The sequence below is a fragment of the Pipistrellus hanaki genome (assembly GCF_964339955.1).
Source record: "Pipistrellus hanaki genome assembly, chromosome: 9".
NCBI classification, from domain to species: Eukaryota; Metazoa; Chordata; class Mammalia; order Chiroptera; family Vespertilionidae; genus Pipistrellus; species Pipistrellus hanaki.
The window spans coordinates 26,976,386-26,995,834 of record NC_140511.1 but is presented as its reverse complement, the minus strand read 5'-3'; the positions used below and the strand labels follow the sequence as shown (position 1 = coordinate 26,995,834).

General features: G+C 40.2%; 1 protein-coding gene across 1 annotated transcript in view; it reads left to right on the top strand.

Moving 5' to 3' along the window:
• HEPHL1 (hephaestin like 1) overlaps positions 1-19,449 on the top strand; it is a gene marked incomplete at its 5' end in the record, with an annotated part of 56,697 nt that overhangs the window by 8,833 nt on the left and 28,415 nt on the right. The window contains 5 exons of the mRNA XM_084895369.1: positions 2,678-2,922; positions 14,084-14,296; positions 15,123-15,302; positions 16,306-16,560; positions 18,131-18,299. Of these exons, the coding sequence (XP_084751495.1) occupies positions 2,678-2,922; positions 14,084-14,296; positions 15,123-15,302; positions 16,306-16,560; positions 18,131-18,299 (1,062 nt within the window). The remainder of the gene's footprint in view (positions 1-2,677; positions 2,923-14,083; positions 14,297-15,122; positions 15,303-16,305; positions 16,561-18,130; positions 18,300-19,449) is intronic.

Here is a 19,449-nt window from a genome sequence, read left to right as displayed (position 1 = left end):
TGCTAGACAATTCATGATAAGGAACTGTTGCTCAGCATGCATTTGCATGTGTGTTTACTGGTATGAATGTGTGTGTGTGTGTATTGTGTGTGTGTGTGTGTGTGTGTGTGTGTGTGTATGTGTGTGTTGGGTGCCCAGAATAGAGATGTGAGGATATCAGATGTTCAATAGTATTTTTTATCCGCATTTGGGAATCCCCATTTGGGAATGCAAAAATACTGTTTTTCTGTCCGTGCTTAAATGAATCCTCGGATGTAAACCCAAGGATACAAAGGATCAACATTATTTCTTGAAAACAGTGTGTAAATGGGTCCACACAGTTCAAACATATTGCTCAAAGATCAGCTATATCCGATGATGCTTGGGTCCAGGGTAGAGTTTGTGGCTACAAGAAAATATCAGTGAACATCTTTCCGGAAAGCCACCAAGTAACCTTAAGAACTTTGGTCTGCTGGGCTTGCCTTTCAAAGACTGTTTTCTTTGTCCCAGGGACTTGCTAACAAGGAGGGTTTACTTTGCCTTAATAAATTGACGCTCATTGCACGACAAAGTTAAAAGAAAGGCACTTAAATAGACTATAGCACAATTTTAAAGTTACAAGTTGATTTTTCACAATCTTATCACTATCACTTCCTCACTTTAACCCGCTGAGGCATGCAGCCTGCCCCAGACTGCCTAATGATCATAGGACAAGGTCAAACCTGTCAGCAAAAGCCCCTTTTAACGAGAAAGCCCTTGGTCTCGGAGGTGGGAGAACTCTCAGGGATCCTCAGCTGAGCCAGAGGTGGAACATCTGGGCCTCAGCTCTGGAGGGCACTTCAGGCATCTGAATTTTTATCTGAATTTTTTTATCTGAAAAATTTATCTGAATTTTTTCCAGACAAAATTCACTGGAAATGACATTGAAGGGGGAGAAAATGACATCTCATTTTGTGTCTGATCGGTTAGGCTGAGTCACTTGCCCCATCTCTGGAGCTGGGGGTGGAGCCCTCTCCAAAGTACTTAGCATGAGAATGGGAAGGTGTGCTATCAGATCAAAGAATGGTGTGTGGGCACTGACCTGGCACAGCTCCACAGTATCTACATCAGCCCTTTCCATATCAAAGCTCCTCTTTGATCTTCGAGACCATGTTTAGGCATTACTTCCTCTAGAAAACCTTCCCTGATCTGTCTTCCCCTCCAGACTAGATGCCCCAGAACATCACCTGTGTTCTCATGACTCTCCTAGCACGAGAGCTCCTTCCAGGCTTTGCCTTTTTGTTCTGTAGCCCAAAGTTTGTTGAGGGACCGAGAGGGAATGCATGTGCATATGCAGGAGTGTGTGTGAGAGGGGGGCCTGCCTCTCCCCTCAGAGGGCACAGCTACACTAGGATGGCTGCACCCGAAGTGGTGGAGCTTTCCTTCCAGCAGAAGCAGTCCGTCTGGGGTGGAGCCCTGTGTGAGCACACAGACTGAGAGTGGGGAGGGGAGGCCCTCCTTCCAGGGAGCTGGTGTGGCCACCTCTCAGGTGGTGTCAGCAGTGCTGCTATTGTCTCAAGCTCCCAGACCCTGGGACTGAGTGTCCCCTTCCCCCTGGGGCTCCAGGAGGGGATTTGCTCACATCACATCTTACAATCCTACTTTTTACACATCTGCTCCTTTCTTTCTATTGCAACTCCACCCCGCCCCCATCTCCACTGGTCTCCTGACAGCTTCCCTCCCCCTCATTCATGCTCTCCCCTTTGCCCGACTCTTCTACGACTTGCACACCACTGTCAGAAGGATGGTCCCGAGAGACTGATGATCATGCCACCACGTTAGGAAAAACCTCCGTGAGTCCTCAGTGCTTCCAAGACAAATCCTAAATGTTTCAACCTGGAATTCAAGTTCCTGGTCAGTCTTCTTCCAGATGTTCCATGCATCCATACTTCTCACTGCTCCTCCCCTTCCGGACTCATAGCCTCCAGCCTAGAACCTCCTCTCCCCCCAAACGATGGGTTCTGCTTCGTTCTCATGGCTTATGCTCGGTCCCTGCCGAGTGTCCTCACTTTTCCCTTTTCTTATCTAATCCTCCTCCTCCTCCTCCTCCTCCTCCTCCTCCTCCTCCTCCTCCTCCTCAATTCCTGCATTTTTCATGAGGTGTTTACTGACCTCTTCAACCACTGCAACCTTTTCCTTCTCTGAACTAATTATTCCTAGAAAACGTGATCTGTATCTGAGGCTTCAACCACTCAGTTGGCACTTGATCAAATACTGCTCTAGGCAGTTCCTTAATTTTTCCATTATTAGGTCATAAGCTCTTTTGTTTCCCCCGCCCCCCCCCCCCTCTTACACCCCCTAGCACCCAGCAAAGTGCTGGGAATGCAGCAAGTGCATATTAAGGTTTTGTCAAACAAAAAACAAAAGGGGGGGGGGGGACGGGGTGTAGAAAGAAAGGGGGCAAAGGGGCAGCATGATTTTAGGGTGTTTGTGTTTTGTTTTAATTTGTGTCTTTGGCTTGTCACTTAACTCTCTCAGCCTCCATTTCATCATCAATAAACCAGGGGTAATCTTACCAGCTCTCCAGTGGTGACAGGATTATGGTGAACACCAAAGGAGAAAGTATAAGTGCATGTACTTTATATGTTATTAAGTGAAGACATGTTATTAAGATTTTCCTTTCAATTTCCACTTTTAATATTTTTCTCCTTATTTTTAGACTTGCAACCTTATTTCTCGAAAGAGGGCCCAACAGGATAGGTGGTCTTTACAAAAAGGCTGTTTACAAACACTACACAGATGAGACGTACTCCACGGAGATCCCCAAACCGCCCTGGCTTGGCTTCCTGGGCCCCATCTTGAGGGCCGAAGTGGGGGACGTGATTGTCATCCATTTAAAGAACTTCGCTTCCCGGCCTTACTCTTTGCACCCACATGGCGTTTTCTACAACAAAGACTCGGAAGGTAAATGTCAATCCTGTAGTATTGGTGTCCTGTCTCTGTTTCATAAATCAGGCAACTGCCCATTACAGGGAAAGGGATTCTGAGAGCCCAATGATTGCACGGATTCATTTGTCTTCTCCCTGTCTCCTTGACTCCCATCTCCATCTCTTCCCCCTTCTCTTTCTCTTTTTCCTGTTCCTCTCTCTCTTGTTTCTACCCTCCCTTCTTTCTCATTCTTTTTTATGTTGATTCCAAGCTGGGTGCTGGGCTCCCTTGGCACAAGTGCCCCCACTCCCCCAGCATTACACTAACTTTCGTCCTTGTCAATCACTTGTGACTGGGTAGCACATTGGATAAGGAGGGCACACACCAACAGCTTCCAGGGGCCTGACAGCTGTAACAGCCTTAGTGTGGGCAGCGTGTCTCAGGGCAGGTTGACTTCCACGCCCCTGCTCAAGGCTACTGTCTTTGGCACTTCGTTCCTGAAACTCCCCAGTTTTCCCTGCACTGCAAGAGCTTCCACCGTGCAGGTTCTTGAGTGCTCCCTAATGATTTAAAAAAAAAAAAAATTTTTCAAGCGATATTCTTGGACTTTTGATATAAAAGTAGTTCTGAGATTTCAAAAGTTTCCCAACCTTTTCCTCCACTTGAAGTGTGTAGCAAAAGCTCCCATGGTGTTCCTGAGTCCTCGAGGATGAGCACATAAAACTGTGCCAAGAGAGTTCTGTGACTCTAAGGATTAACAACTGATGCATTTTCTTTAGCATGGTTTTGTGGAAGTATTATTTATGTTGCAGGTAGAAAGCAAAAATGTGTCATGCCTGTCCTTTCAGCTGTAGAGGAAGTAAGACCATCTGTGAATCTTTAATTTTGTCTTTACCCCTTCAGATATTTCTGGGAAGCATACCTTAATAGAGCTGATGGTGTTCTGGTAGATCAGCTAGACCTGCGACTCTAAAGCTTGATAAGGTTACAGAACCATTTTTTACAAATTGTAGTAAAACACACATTACACAAAAGTTCTCATTTTACCATTTTAAGTATATAATTAGTGGTATTAAGTGATATAAATGTAAGGGTTTATATCAGAGGTCTCAATTCTATTTCACTGATCTGTGTGCTTAATCCTATCACCAATGCCAAACTGTCTTGATTACTAGGGATTTATCGTAAGTTCTGAAATCGGGTAAATAAATCCTCCAGCTTTGTTCTTTTTTGCAAGACTTTTTAGCTTTGCATTTCCATATACATTTTAGATCTGCTTGTTAATTTAAAAAAAAAACAACAGCTGGGATTTTGATGAAGATTGCATTGAGTTGCTCTATCATGAAGGGAGGGGCAGGGGGAATTGCCATGTGTATTTTAAAAATGAATTACCATCTAGATAATATTGAGTTTCCAGTCCGTCAACATGCAATTTAGAGCTTCAGGCTCTTGCAACAATGTTTTAGTTTCTAGTGTACAAGATTTGCATTTCTTTTTGTTGTTGTTAATCCTCACCCAAGGATATTTTTTCCATTGATTTTTTTTTTTTTTTTTTTTTATTTATTTAATAAGTTTTTATTTTTCATATTATTACAAATGTCCCCCCCCCCCCACCATTGCTCTCCTCCACCAGGTTCCCACCCCACCCTCTGCCCTTTCCCCTCTCCCCATTGTCCTCATCCATAGGTGCACAGTTTATGTTCAGTCTCTTCCCACGCCCCCCTCTCCCCTTTTCCCCAAGAATCGTCAGTTCACTCCCCTTCCATACCTCTGATTCTATTATATTCAACAGTTAATATTGTTCATCAGATTTTTTTAATTTCCTTGGTTTTTAGATTCACTTGTTGATAATTACGTATTTGTTGTTCATAATTTTTATCTTTGTTTACTTTCTCTTCTGAAAGAACCCCCTTCAGCAATTCATATAATTCTGGTTTGGTGGTGATGAACTCCTTTAGCTTTTTTTTATTAGTGAAGCTCTTTATCTGGCCTTCGATTCTGAGTGATAGCTTTGCTGGGTAGCTTATTTTTGGCTGTAGGTTCTTGCTATTCATCACCTTGAATATTTCTTGCCATTCCCTTCTGGCCTGCATGGTTTCTGTTGAGAAGTCAGCTGACAATCGTATAGGTGCTCCTTTATAAGTTACTACCTTCTTTGCTCTTGCTTCTTTTAGTATTCTCTCTTTATCTTTTGCTCTTGGAATTTTAATAATGATGTGTCTCGGTGTGGTCCTCTTTGGATTCCTTTTGTTTGGAGTTCTGTGCGCTTCCTGGACTTGTAAGTCAAATTCTTTCACCATGTGGGGGAAGTTTTCTGTCACTATTTCTTTCAGTATGTTTTCGATATCTTGCTCTCTCTCATCTTCTGGAACCCCCATAATTCTGATGTTGGTTCGCTTGAAGTTGTCCCAGAGGTTTCTTACATTATCTTCAATTTTCTGGATTCTCTTGCCTTCTAGCTTCTGTGGAGGAGTGTCTTCTGGCTCTTTATGTTCCAAATCTTTGACTTGATTCTTGCAATCTTCCCTTTTGTTTTTAGGACTCTGTAAAATATGTTTTATTTCAGACAATGTATTCTTTATTTCTTGTTGATCCCTTATCATTTCTTGTTGACTCCTTATTAATTCTAGTTGATCTCTTTTCATATCCTCATAGGCCTTATCCATCTTTTCTAGGAAATTCTTGAAAAACCTTATAAGCGTAGATTTGAACTCTATATCCAGTCGCTTTTTGTCCTCCATTTCTTTCGTTTGTGATCTATTTTGTTGTCGCATTTCGCAGTTACAGATGGGACGGGGTTTCAGGGTGGAGCCTGCAGCTTTGGCTTCAGTCAGCCCCGCCCTATGCGGGTCCTTCAGTGCTCGCTGCCGGCGCCTCTGAGAGAAAGGTGCCCTTGATTTTCGCCTGCTGCCAAACAGTCTATGCTCTCCCACAATGAGCCCGGTATTGGGGTTCAGTTCAGTTGGAAGTGGAGTTGGAGGTGGCGTTCACAGCAGTCTGGAGCCCCAGTCTCCTTCCCGTCAGGGCAATCCCGCGGCACAGCCGACCGTCCCTTCTCTGGGGGCAGTGTGCGCGCCTCCGGGACTCCTTTCTCCGCTACCCCGGGGTTCCGACTTACAGCCCAGCTCCCTATGGCTGAGCCTGAGTCCCCGGGGTCTGGCCTAGAACGGGGGTTCAGAGCAGTCAGGGGCCCAGCACAGTCGGAGTTTTATCTCCTTTCCGCTAGGGAACGCCCGCCAGGCACTCGGCCTCCCTCCTCTCCGGCTCCGTCCTCTCCGCGTGCGCCGCGTGTCTCCGTACCTTAGGCTTTTACAGCTCCTCCATGCTTCCTTCTGGTTTTCTCCTTGCTTCTTGTTGTAGGATTTCCAGTCAGTCGACTTTCCTGTAGTTCTGGGTAATGTCCATTTTATATTTTAGTTGTATTTTATTAAAATTGTTGTGTGCGGCTGCGGCTAGTTGCCTACCCGAGCAGCCATCTTGGATTCTCCTTCTTTCCATTGATTTTTAAAAAGAGTGGAAAGGAGGGAGAGAGACACACGGAGAGAGAAACATCAATGTGAGAGAGACACATTAATTGGCTGCCTCCCACACTTGCCCTGGGCCAGGATCTAGCCTGAAATCAACGTACATGCCCTTGACCAGAATCGAACTCAGGACTCTTCAGTCCTTGGGCCGATGCTTATCACTGAGTCAAATTGCCTAGGGCTGCATTTCTTTTATTACATTTATTCCACAGTATTTAAAAAATATATATATTTTATTGATTCTCTACAGAGAGGAAGGGAGAGAGATAGAGAGCCAGAAACGTCGATGAGATAGAAACATCGACCAGCCGCCTCCTGCACACCCCCCACCAGGGATGCGCCCACAACCAATGTACATGCCCTTGACCGGAATCGAACCTGGGAACTTTCAGTCCGCAGACCAACATTCCACCACTGAGCCAAACCGGTTTCGGCCAAAGTATTTTATTTTATTGCTCTTATAAATGGAATAGTTTTCTTAATTTTATTTTTTGATTGTTGCTGATGTATAGAATACAATTTTTTTAAAAAATATATATTTTATTGATTTTTTACAGAGAGGAAGGGAGAGTTAGAAACACTGATGAGAGAGAATCATAAATCAGCTGCCTCCTGCACACTCCCCACCAGGGATGTGCCCGCAACCAAGGTACATGCCCCTGACCGGAACCAAACCCGGGACCCCTCAATCGACAGACCGACACTCCATCCACTGAGCCAAACCGGTTTCGGCTATAATACAATTATCTTTTGTATATTTATCATGAATCCTACTATCTTGTTGAACTGGTTTATTAGTGGATAGTTAGAGGGGTCCTTGGAATTTGCTATATATAGAATCATGACAGTTTTATTTCTTCATTACCAATCAGTGTATTTCACTTTTTTTTTTCTTTTGCCCAATTGCACTGGCTGGCACCTTCAGGACAATATTTAATATTAGTGATGAGAGCAGACATTCTTTCTTGCCTTGTTCCCAATCTTAGAAAAAAACATTCAGTCTCCTTCCCATTAAGCATAATGTTAGCTGTGAGTCTTCCTTAGATTGTCCTTTGTCAGGTTGAGGATGTTTCTATCTGTCCCTAGTTTGCTGAGAGTTTTTAATTTGTTAAGTTTAATTTGATATGGATTTTGTTAATTGCTTTTTGGCACATATTGAGATAATTCTATGGCTTTTGTCATTTAGTCTATTAATGTGTTATATTACATCACTTTATTTATTTATTTATTTATTTATTTATTTATAAATATATTTTTTATTGATTTCAGAGAGGAAGGGAGAAGGAGAGAGAGAAACACCAATAATGACAGAGAATCATTCATCAGCTGCCTCCTGTACACCCCAGATCAAGCCTGCAACCTGGTCATGTGCCCTTGACCAAGAATCAAACTGTGACCTACTGGTTCATAGGTTGATGCTCAACCACTGAGACACTTTATTTTTTTAATGTTAAGCCAACCTTGCAATTATAGAATAAATTTGGTCATGTTATATAATTTTCTTGATATGTTGCTGAAGTCAGTCTGCTAATATTTTGTTAAGAATATCTGTTTTTACATTCATGAGGAATATTGGTCAGTGTTTTCATTGCTTGTGATATCTTTATCTGGTTTGGTAGGAAGGTAATGTTTGTCTCACAGGATGAATTTGGGGCAATTCCCTCCTTTATTTTCTGAAAGATTTTGTAAAGTATTGGCAACATATCTTCTTTAAGTGTATTATAGAATTTATAAGTGAAACTAACAGAGCCTGGATTCTTTGAGGGAAGATTTTAATTGCTAATTGCATTTATTTACATGCTATAGGTCTATTTCAAATTTTTATTTTTCTTGAGATATTTTTGATATTTTGTGTCTGTATATGAGTTTTTAATTTCATAAGTTGTGTAATATTTTGACACAAATTACTTCTAATATTCCCTAATGATCCTTTTATTTTCTGTCTGATCAGAATAATGTCCCATCTTCCACTTGGTTTTGGTGGTTTGTGCCCTCTTTCTTTCCTGGTTAGTCTTAGTAAAGTTTCCTCAATTTTGTTGATCTTTTCAAAGAGCCAACATCTGTTTTCTCTTTCCCCTTCATTGTTTTCTGCTCAAATCTTTTTTTTTTTTTTAAATATATATATTATTGATTTTTTTACAGAGAGGAAGGGAGAGGGATAAAAAGTTAGAAACATCGATGAGAGAGAAACACCGATCAGCTACCTCTTGCACACCCCCTCCTGGGGATGTGCCCACAACCAAGGTACATGCCTTTTAGTCCACAGGCTGCTCTATCCACGGAGCCAAACCGGTTTTGGCTTCAAATCTTTATCATTTTTTTCTTCTCTTTTTCTGTTGTTTTAGGCATAGTTTTACTTTTTTTTTTTTTTCTAGTTTCTTAAGGTGGAAGCTCATGTTATTGATTTGAGACTGTTATTCCCTTTTGACTTAAGTGTTTCAAGCTCTAAATTTCCTTTTAAGTACTACTTTAGCTGTATGCCACACATTTTGGTATGTCTTTTCTCCGTTTTTTATTTAGTTCAAAAAAATTTTACAATTTATCTTGTGATTTCCTCTGAGACCTATAGGTTAGTTAGAAGGGCATTGTTTTATTTCCAAATACTCGTAGAATTTAAAAGATTCATTTCTGGTACTGATACCAAATTTAATTTCATTGTGATTGGAGAACATACTTTGCATCCTATGAGTTCTTTTAAATTTATCAAGATTTATTTTATGTGTATGTAGCCTGTTGTTCATCCTGAGGAATGTTCCATATGCTCTTGTAAACAAGGTGTATTGTGCAGTCATTGGGAAGAATGTTATATAGATGACAGGTCTAGTTGGTTGATGGTATTGTTGAAGTCTTCTACATTCTTGCTGATCTTCTATCTGGTTCTGTCTGTTACTATCAGGAGGGTATTGAGATCTCTAACAATTTTTGTTGTGCTGTGTATTTCTCCTTTAATTATATGAGTTTTGATGTGTGTGTTTTGAGACTATTTTGTTAGATGTGGATACATTTATAATTGTTATATCTTCCTGACACATTAACTCTTATCATTATGAAATACTTATCTTTGTTCTAGCAATATTTCTTGTCTTACAATATGGCTTGTCTATATTGACAGCACTTCAACTCTCCTGTTGTTACTATCTGCATTCTTTTACTTTTAACCTATTTCTGTCATTGAATCTAGGAAATAGACTGCATATAGCTGGATATCTTTTTTTTTTTTTTTTTTTTTTGTCCAGCTTAACAATCTCTTCATACTAATATGGATGCTTAGAATATTCATATTTAATATAATTATTGATTGGTTTCATCTACATTTGTCATTTTGCTAATTATTTTTTATGTGCCTTCTGTCTCTTGGTTCCTCTTGGTCCTCCTTTATTGCCCTTTCTGGTGCTAAATATTTTAAGTATATTCTTTATATTCCTCTATTTATTTTTTAATACATATTGAGTTATTTTTTTATTGGTTGGCCTAGAGATTATAATATGCAACCTTTAACTGATCACAATATACTCCATATTTTTATGACCTAGTTCTGTCAAGACATAGAAGCTGCCGAAACCGGTTTGGCTCAATGAATAGAGCGTCTGCCTGTGGACTGAAAGGTCCCAGGTTCAATTCCGGTCAAGGGCATGTACCATTAGGGGGTGTGCAAGAGGCAGCTAATCGATGATTCTCTCTCATCGATGTTTCTAATTCTCTATCCCTCTCTCCTCCGCTCTGTAAAAAATCAATAAAATATATTTTAAAAAAAAAAGACATAGAAGCTTTGTTCCAACAGTGCTTCATTCTATTCCCCCCTTTTGTGTTACTATTGTTGTGCTGTCATTATACCTATAATAATAATAGCATAATATGCTAATTAGACCGGATGTTCTTCCAGACGTCCTTCTGGATGACCTTCCGGAGGAAGCCAGGGCTGTTAGGGAAGCCCCAGTCCTGGGTGTCGGAGGGAAGCTGGTACCGGCAGCTGGGGGGAAGAAAGGCCCACTCTTACACAAATTTTGTGCATCAGGCCTCTAGTCTCTCTATAAATACAACAATGTGATGCTGCACTCAGTACTTTATATTATCTTATGACTTGGAAAGAGTTAAGAGAAGAAAGGAAAGTATTTGTAGAACTTTTTATATTGATTCACATATTTTCCATTTTGTTGCTTTTCATTTCTTCCTGTAGATTTAAGTTACTCCCAAGTGGTAGTTCCTTTTAGTCTAAAGGACTTCCTTTAGTATTTCTTATAAAACAGGCCAGATAGCAACAAACTCACTCAACCTTTATTTATCTAGAGCATTTCTATTTTGCATTTTGTTTTTCATTTTTTACTTCATCTTGGAGATTTTCTCATATTATTATATATAAAGAGACCTCCTTTTAACAGATATAGTTATACAATATTCTTGTATGAATATACCACTTTGGTATTGATGATTATTTAGGTTGCTTTCAGTTTTGGGTTGATACAGTCTGACATGAGAGTCAGGCATTAGTCAAGCAATTGCACACATTTTATATGTATACATATATAATTAAAAACTTAGATAAGTGCTATTAATAAATAATAACCAATGTTTATTGAATGCTTACTATATAATAGGCACTATGATAAATGTTTTATAGACATTTTATCATGTAAATCTCAACTACTCTATGAGGTAAGGATTATAATTATAATCTTACAGATAGGAAACTAAGACTCAAAGAGGAGAAGGGTATTGCCCAAATCACAAGCTCACAAGTGATGGAAAAAGGATTTGATTCTAAACAAGTAGCTGTGAGCTTAACTGCTATATCTACTGCCCTTCTCTCTGTGTGATGCATTTTAGAAAACTGGTCTAGTCCAGAGAGTTCAGGATTGCTTGAACCAGACTATGCTGGGCCTTGCAATCTCTCTCTCTCTCTCTCTCTCTCTCTCTCTTTTTTCTTTTTCTTTTCTTTCTTTTTTTTAAAATTTATTAAATTATTATCTGTGTACATATTTTAACACTTGCAATCTATCTCAACACATTTGACCTTCATCCCTAAAGTGATGGGAAGCCATGGAATGATTTTAAGTAAAGGACAATATGATCAGATTTGAGATGAAAAGACAAAACAAAACTCTCTTTCTATGGCTTGGAAAATGATTAGAGAAGCAAGAGATGCTGTGAAATCAGCTAGGAGGTCACTGCAGAAGTCCAGGGGAGAGATAATGCTGTTTGGACTAGGACTGTGATAGTGGAAATGGATACAAATGGAGACATCTTAAAGAAGCAAAGACAGAACCTGTGGTGCTTTGGAAATGGTACGGGAGGAATATTATATCACTCAATAATTTGTATATAATTATTTTCTTGAAAATATTATCTTAGAATTAATATCAACAAAAAGTTCCTCTCCCTTAAGGAACTGGTAAGTTTCTTTTTATTAGACAAAGAAAGAATATAACCTAATTATATCACCTAATATATATTAATATAATAACACAGATATTTTATTTTATTTTATTATTTTTAAAAATATATATTTTATTGTTTTTGTACAGAGAGGAAGGGAGAGAGATAGAGAGCTAGAAACATCGATGAGAGAGAGTCATCAATCAGCTGCCTCTTGCACACCCCCCACTGGGGATATGCCCGCAACCAAGGTACATGCCCTTGACCGGAATCGAACCCGGGTCCCTTCAGTCCCCAAGCCAATGCTCTATCCATTGAGCCAAACCGGTTTTGGCATAACACAGATATTTTAATATAACCTAGATATAACCAAGAAATTCAGAACTAACCGTAATACTAAAGAGGTCTAACTAATTAAATCAATCGCCTGATACTTTTACATAGGTTTTGTTTTCAGACTTTATCTTTTTAGTATTATATTGTATCTGAATATAAATTGAAAAATAATCCATATTTTTCAGATTAAAAGAAAGTTTTACATAAACATAATACATAAAAAGAAAGTATGTAGCCCTAACCGGTTTGGCTCAATGGATAGAATGTCTGTCTGCAGACTGAAGGGTCCTGAGTTCCATTCTGATCAAGGGCAGGTACCTTAGTTGTGGGCTCAATCTCCAGCAGGGGAAGTATAGGAGGCAGCTGATCGATGTTTCTCTCCCATCAATGTTTCTAACTCTCTATCCCTCCCCTTCCTCTCTGTAATGTATTAAAATAAAGAAAGAAAGTATTTAGCCCAGCTGGCACGGCTCAGTGGTTGAATGTCCAGCTATGAACCAGGAGGTCAAGGTTCGATTCCAGGTCAGGGCACATGCCCAGGTTTCAGGTTCAATCCCCAATGGGATAGAGCCAACCAATGATTCTCTCTCACCATTGATGTTTCTATCTCTCTCCCTTCCTCTCTGAAATCAATAAAAATGTTAAAAAAAAATAAAGTATGTAAAAATAAAGTGAATAAATATGTTAAACAGTTCATACACTATATTCCCAATAATTTTGGGGGAGGTATCACAGTATAGTGAGAAATTAGACACAACTATTATAGATTGAAATTTGGTTCAGCCATATGCTAATGTGTTGCCTTGACTCGATCTAAAAGAGGTATTAATATAACCATATGGGATTGCTTTGAGGAGTGAGGTAATCTACACAAAGTACCCACTATGCTTGGCACATAATAGGCTCTTTGCTAGTATTCTTCTAAAAAAAAAAATCAAACTATGATTCATGGTAGAATTCATTTAAAAGGTAATGTTAGATTTTTAGTTATATCTTTTCTGCGGCTTGCCTTGGATATACTGGCTCTTGCTGCCTTATTCGAATTTGCATTCCTAACACCAGCACATTTGCTGGCCTCTGGTCAATAGCCAATACAGGGTTGTTGAGTGACTTAATGAGAGAATGAGAATGAACTTGGAGTGTTTTCACATCCGTCTTTCTCTCAGCCCTCACCCTCCAGCCTTCTTCTCAGTACCATCCAAGTCCTCCCAGTCGTTCAAGGCCCCTCAAATCCCACCTCTGTTTCTGATAATTATAACTTGCACAGGTTGATCTTCTGCCTTCTACCCAGATGATTTTCAAACTATTTTTAGCAACAGCCCTTCTTTAATGGAAAAACCTTAGTTTATAAAACAGAGAAAGGGGATGTCACGCCCGTGTGCCCCACCCTTCTCTGTGGTAGAACCTCCACTTTGCATAGACCCCAAATTACATAAAACACACACCCTGCTTTATCCTCCAGTGGACCTATGTGTTCATAGTTCACATTCTTGTCTCTGCAGAGGAACCGTAAGATCCCTGGAGGCAAGAAGAATGTCTTCACTCTCTTCCTATATTTTGTGAAACCTCATATAGGTGCTGAGTCTGTTTTTAAGTGCCCAAGAGGTGTTGGTTATTTCTTTTGCTGCTTCTCCTTTCCTTTTGAGTTGATGTTGAATGGATTGCTCGCTTCCTGATTGGTGCAGAAGACCGATCAGGAGGGGTCCTAGGAACACCTTGGAAGCATCTGGGTCTTGTGCAGGACAGTCATATACATGGTCATCTAGTTCTCACATCCCTCTGGGGCACACAGTAGCATTCCAGCTGTACTGATAGGAAATGAAGGCACTGAGAATGTAAGTGATTTCCTTCAATCTCACAGGAAATAAATTTTTAATTCATATGTGTTTGATTCTAAACCCCTGGCCCTAACCATGATAGCCTGTGGTCTCTGTGTTTAACTATGTTTTCTCTTTTCTTGGAAGGAGCCTTGTACCCAGATGGGACATCTGGAAAGAACAAAGATGATGATATGGTTCCTCCTGGCAAAAATTACACCTATGTCTGGCCAGTGAGAGAAGAATATGCTCCTGCTCCAGCCGACGCCAATTGCCTGACCTGGGTGTACCATTCGCACATCGATGCCCCTAAGGACATCTGTTCTGGGCTCATTGGCCCACTGCTGGTGTGCAAGGAAGGTAAGGGGGTGCCTTCCCACCCCTCCTCCCCTGCCCCGCACAACCAAGTAGGCTGTTCCCAGTGTGATAAAAAGCATGCATACATTTCAGGTCTTGTCTTGCCTACCTCCTCTGCTTCATGTGGAATGTGCCTTTTCTTCCAAACTTTCTATAAGATGGGATAAATTCTTCTAATGCAGAAGATTAGTCTGACACCATAGCAAGGACAATAATTTAAACTTCTAAGGACCACCATAGCCTTCTGAAATAAATAAACATTTATTTTATTTTATTTTTTAAAGAAAAAAAATAAGGACATTCTCTAGTAATAGCTGTTAGTACCTCACTGATACCATGCACAGGAAAAAGAAAAAAATGTAGTCAAATGACCAGGAGTGCTTTTACTTCTTTATTTTACCCACATATTCAAGCTGCTATTTCATTTCCTATTGGTTTGGTGTGTCTGTATTCTATCCATAAAGTTGGCTTCCTTCTGGGATGGACAGATTTCCAAGTCTGAAGTTGTGAAGATTTATGTTCGATGGCTTTTCTTTTCTGCAGTTCTGTCATTTTCATTAAAGCCCTTCACTGCTTCTATGTTGCAGGTTACTCTTGTACATATACACTGAGTGGCCAGATTATTTCTCTGAACGCATAATAATCTGTGTGTGTATATATGCACTGAGTGACCAGATTATTATGCGTTCAGAGATCATAATAATCTGGTCACTCAGTTAGTTCTTTGACACACCTCACACTTCTGTGACACCATTGGCAGGAAAGAAAACTCATCTTGATTTAGTTTACTCTGAACTTCTTTCCCTTCTCTTTTTAATGTGTTTGATAGGTGTCCTGAACAAATATTCAGGGACAAGGATGGATGTGGACCAAGAGTTCATCATAATGTTTACCCTGGTGGATGAGAATCAAAGCTGGTACCTCGATGAAAATATCAGGCATTTCTGCACTGAGCCTGATTCCGTTGACAAGGAAGATCCTGTTTTCCAGAGGAGTAACAAAATGCATGGTAGTGTCTCCCATGTTCCCAAATGCATACCTACAGCCTCTGTGTGTCTGGTGCTATGAGGGATGCAAAAGCACAGAAATACCCAACCTAGTTTTCCAAGATTTGTAACTTAGCGATGAGAATGGTTAGAAAGTGATATGAAACATGTTAACACACTACGTGTCAGAACCTGCAACAGCCTGAGAAGGAACGAGATAATAGATAAAAGCTAAATTGCGTGTGACAAAGCTATGGTACAGCAAGTGGAAGGATTGATGTTATAATCAGAAAAGAATCAGGAGGTGACCCCAGAGGATGGGTGGACAGAAGAAAGAAGAACAAATCATCATCCTATCACAGTCCTGTGATTTACAGCCTCTTGTTTTATTCAGGAACTATTTTCTAAGCAGCTGCTAAACGTCAAGAAGGATGCTACACCCTGAGCTAAACACCTGCTTGTGAATTCATGTTTCCCCAGACATTCTTTAAATCAACGCCATCTATTGAGCATTCATTCTGTGCCATGAGTCCTTTCTAATCAGTACCTTTTCTTTCCATCTTGCTGTTTGCTTTTGTCACTTACATTAGGTAGTTACTATGGGCCAGGTTTTCTGCTGGGCCCTGGTGGCTGTAAGATAAGTGAGACAGGGTTCTGGTTGCCAGGGGCAGTCAGTGGGGAAGGCAGATATGCAAATGAAGGATTGGGAAAGAGGTGGCTGACCAGTCCTGGCAGTTTGAGAGGCACTGTTTACTCCTGATCTCATTGTGCCCACACAGCAGCTCCATGCCTGTTTTCTCGTGTGCCCATGACAATTTTTATTGAGTGCTTTTCTCTCAAAAAGAATAATACCTTTCATTTCCTCCTGGGACTACGTTTTATAAAAGGAGCTTTTCTGCACAAAGTCACTGCGGTCAGTGATCTGCGCTGATTTTCCAGCCGCGCTGGAGGATGAATGATCAGGGTCCCGTGGTTCTGCTTGCTCCGCAGGAGAGACTGTTCCTCTCGTGTGCTTCTGTGTTTCAGCCCTGAATGGATACCTCTTTGGGAACTTCCCCGAACCTGAGATGTGCGCTGGTGAATCAGTGTCCTGGCACCTGTTTGGGATGGGGAATGAGATAGACATCCATTCCATCTATTTCTATGGTAACACCTTCATCAGCCGAGGGCATCGGACTGACGTTGTCAACCTGTTCCCAGCCACCTTCCTGACAACAGAAATGATAGCTGAGAATCCTGGGAAATGGATGATAACCTGCCAAGTCAGTGATCACCTACAAGGTAAAGGGACAAAAGACCAGTGTAAGAAGCTTAGACTAGAACAATTAAACCACACGGTCAGTGGTGCTCAGTCAGTGCCCGCTGTTATGTGCTATGTTTAATTAAATATTAAATATCTAGGAAAATGCACAATGCTTATGTGACAGCATGTCAACAGATATTTGTTGATCCCCTCCCTATGAACCACGTAAGAGGTGATTGAAAGAAATATGGCCCCTCAAAGAATCTATAGTCTAATAGTTCCTTGCAAAATGACTAACATTTGAGGCAGAATGATAAAGGCTCTTTGGGTGCCATAGTCACTTCTCTAGAGCAATCAGAGAGGCTTCCTGAGGAGTTGGCTCCTACCCTGAGCATGGAAATATGGGTAGGAATTGAATAGATAAAGAAGGGAAGGAAGACTTTCCAGATAGAGGAATCAGCATGGGCTGGGAAAAACATGTTCTCTATGAGCAGCTGTAATCAGAATGGCACATTTTTAGCACTGTCAAGGAATTGGTAGATAATCTGGATCAATCCCCTATCTGATTCTTCAATTTCTTTTGGAGGATCTATTTTTTAATTTCATTTCTGGGCTGCTCTGTTAGAACATTCTTCCTTTTATGCAAAATCTGATGAAAGGTGTGCAGTAAACATTTGTTGGCTTAAAAGCCTGCTGAATGACTTGGTCCTGGTTCTTTGGGACCACATATAGGTCTTTACTTACCTGGACCCATGCTTGCGGTGTGAGGAGAGAGAAGCCTAGAGAGGCAGTTTGGCCCCTGTAAGAGCAGTTTTAAAAGATAAGGGTAAGGAGGTGGGACTGTGTCTAGAAGGCAATAGTGAGTCCTTCTAGATCTGTAGGCACACTAGAGACATAATCAGTGGTAGTATTTATCTGTCATTGTGCAAATTTACCACAATATTATTGACTGTGTTATTCTCCTTAATCTTTTCATCCATCCCCCAACCCTCTCCCCTGTGGTAACCATCTTTTTGGTCTCGGTTTCTATGAGTCTGTTTTTTGTTTTGCTTGTTTGTTTCATTTTTTAGATTCCACATGTAAGTGAAACTATATGGTATTTTCTTTCTCTGTCTGACATTTCATTTAGCATAATATCCTTTAGGTCCATGGAAATATCAAAACTATACCATATGGTTTCATTTATAATGGAATATTACACAGTGATAAAAAAGAACAAAGTCTTGTGTTTATCCTTTATTTTTAACTTTGTTTATTGTCCTGTTTTCTGTACAAAAGATTTTGTTGTTGTTTTTTAAAAATATATATTTCTTTTTATTGATTTCAGAGAGGAAGGGAGCATGAGAGAGAGATAGAAACATCAATGATGAGAGAGAACCATTGACTGGCTGCCTCCTGCATGCCCCTACTGGGGATCGAGCCTGCAACCCAGGCATGTGCCCTTGGCTGAAATCAAAACTGGGACACTCTATCCACTGAGCCACGCAGGTTAGGGCTATCCAAAAGTTTTAAATATTTTTTCATGAATTCAAATGTATCAGTCTTTTTCTGTATGATTTATTTTGTGAGCAGTTATACCTTGGCTGATGGTTTTTCTCTGTTCTGCAGCTGGTATGCTGGGGCAATACAACGTTGGTAACTGCAAAAAGGATATTTCTCATCCCAAGATGAAGGGTCCACAGAGGCGCTACTTTATAGCAGCTGAAAAAATTCTTTGGGATTATGGTCCTCAAGGTTATGACAGATTCAGTGGTCTTGCCCTAAATGCCTCTGGCAGGTAAGCTTTTTTGATGGTGTTTCTGAGCCTCTCATAAAAGCGGCATCTGTTGGCCTTTTCCCTGAGATCTCATTCATATTCCCAGCACCGCTCTTATGAGCACACCTTATGAGATGACATAATGATACCACTTAAGGAGTTCTGAGCCCTGGATATACTGCTGAGAGCTGGCAGACTATTGCTTCACAATTTTCTGGCCAAATCAAAACACCAGATTCATTCATGCAGTCATCAAACATTTCCTGAGCATCTACCATGTGCAAATTGCAGTGCTAAGTGCCATGAGCAATACTAAACTGACAGAAAACAGAACAAAGCCTCTCTGTACTTATGGAGCAGACAGTTTTGAAAAAGTAGTAAGACAGGGCTCTTTCAATGGAGATGACCTGGCAAGAAAGGTTACCCTTTTTGGTTCGAGGACAGCCTGATATAAGACTCCCTGTAGAGTAAAATGCCAATTTCCTTCAAAATCTAGCACTAATGTCACATCTTAAGTGAGGCCTGTCCTGAGTCCTGAGTCATAATTGATAATTTTCACTCTTGGCTCCCATAGAACATGGAATGGGATCTAATGGCTTATTGAGTGGTTGATGATTCCTATTGCTTTTTATTGTAGAATCACATGCAATGATGCCTGTGAAAGCATTTAAAAATGTACATTGTAATACCAAAAAATGCTGCTATTACCCTATAATCCTTTTTGTTTGGGGAAATGTTTTTTTTTTTTAATTCTCTTCGTGATCAATAAGATACCCTTTGTTTTTTTTCCAATGCAGATTTCATTCATTCATTCATTCATTCTTCCACCAAACTGCTGATATACTTGATCCTTGTTTAAAGGATGTGTGTGAACCATGTATTAAAAAGTCTGATATCAACATTCTCTACTGACCAGTATTTCTCCATAAACAGAATAATGAGAATTAGTATTGAAAATTGTGTCTTAGAAACCATACAGAGTATGAAGCACCTTTTAAAATCTGAAGTTAGATTAAGCTGTATTCAATCAATATTTAATGTAATCTATGAAAGCACAACATTAAGTGACATGAGGATGCAAGACGATCTCAGACTATGTTCCCACCTGAAGATAGAGAAAAAATCTGTATGCACAAAAGAGAGGTAACTGTCAGTTACAAATAGGAGTGAG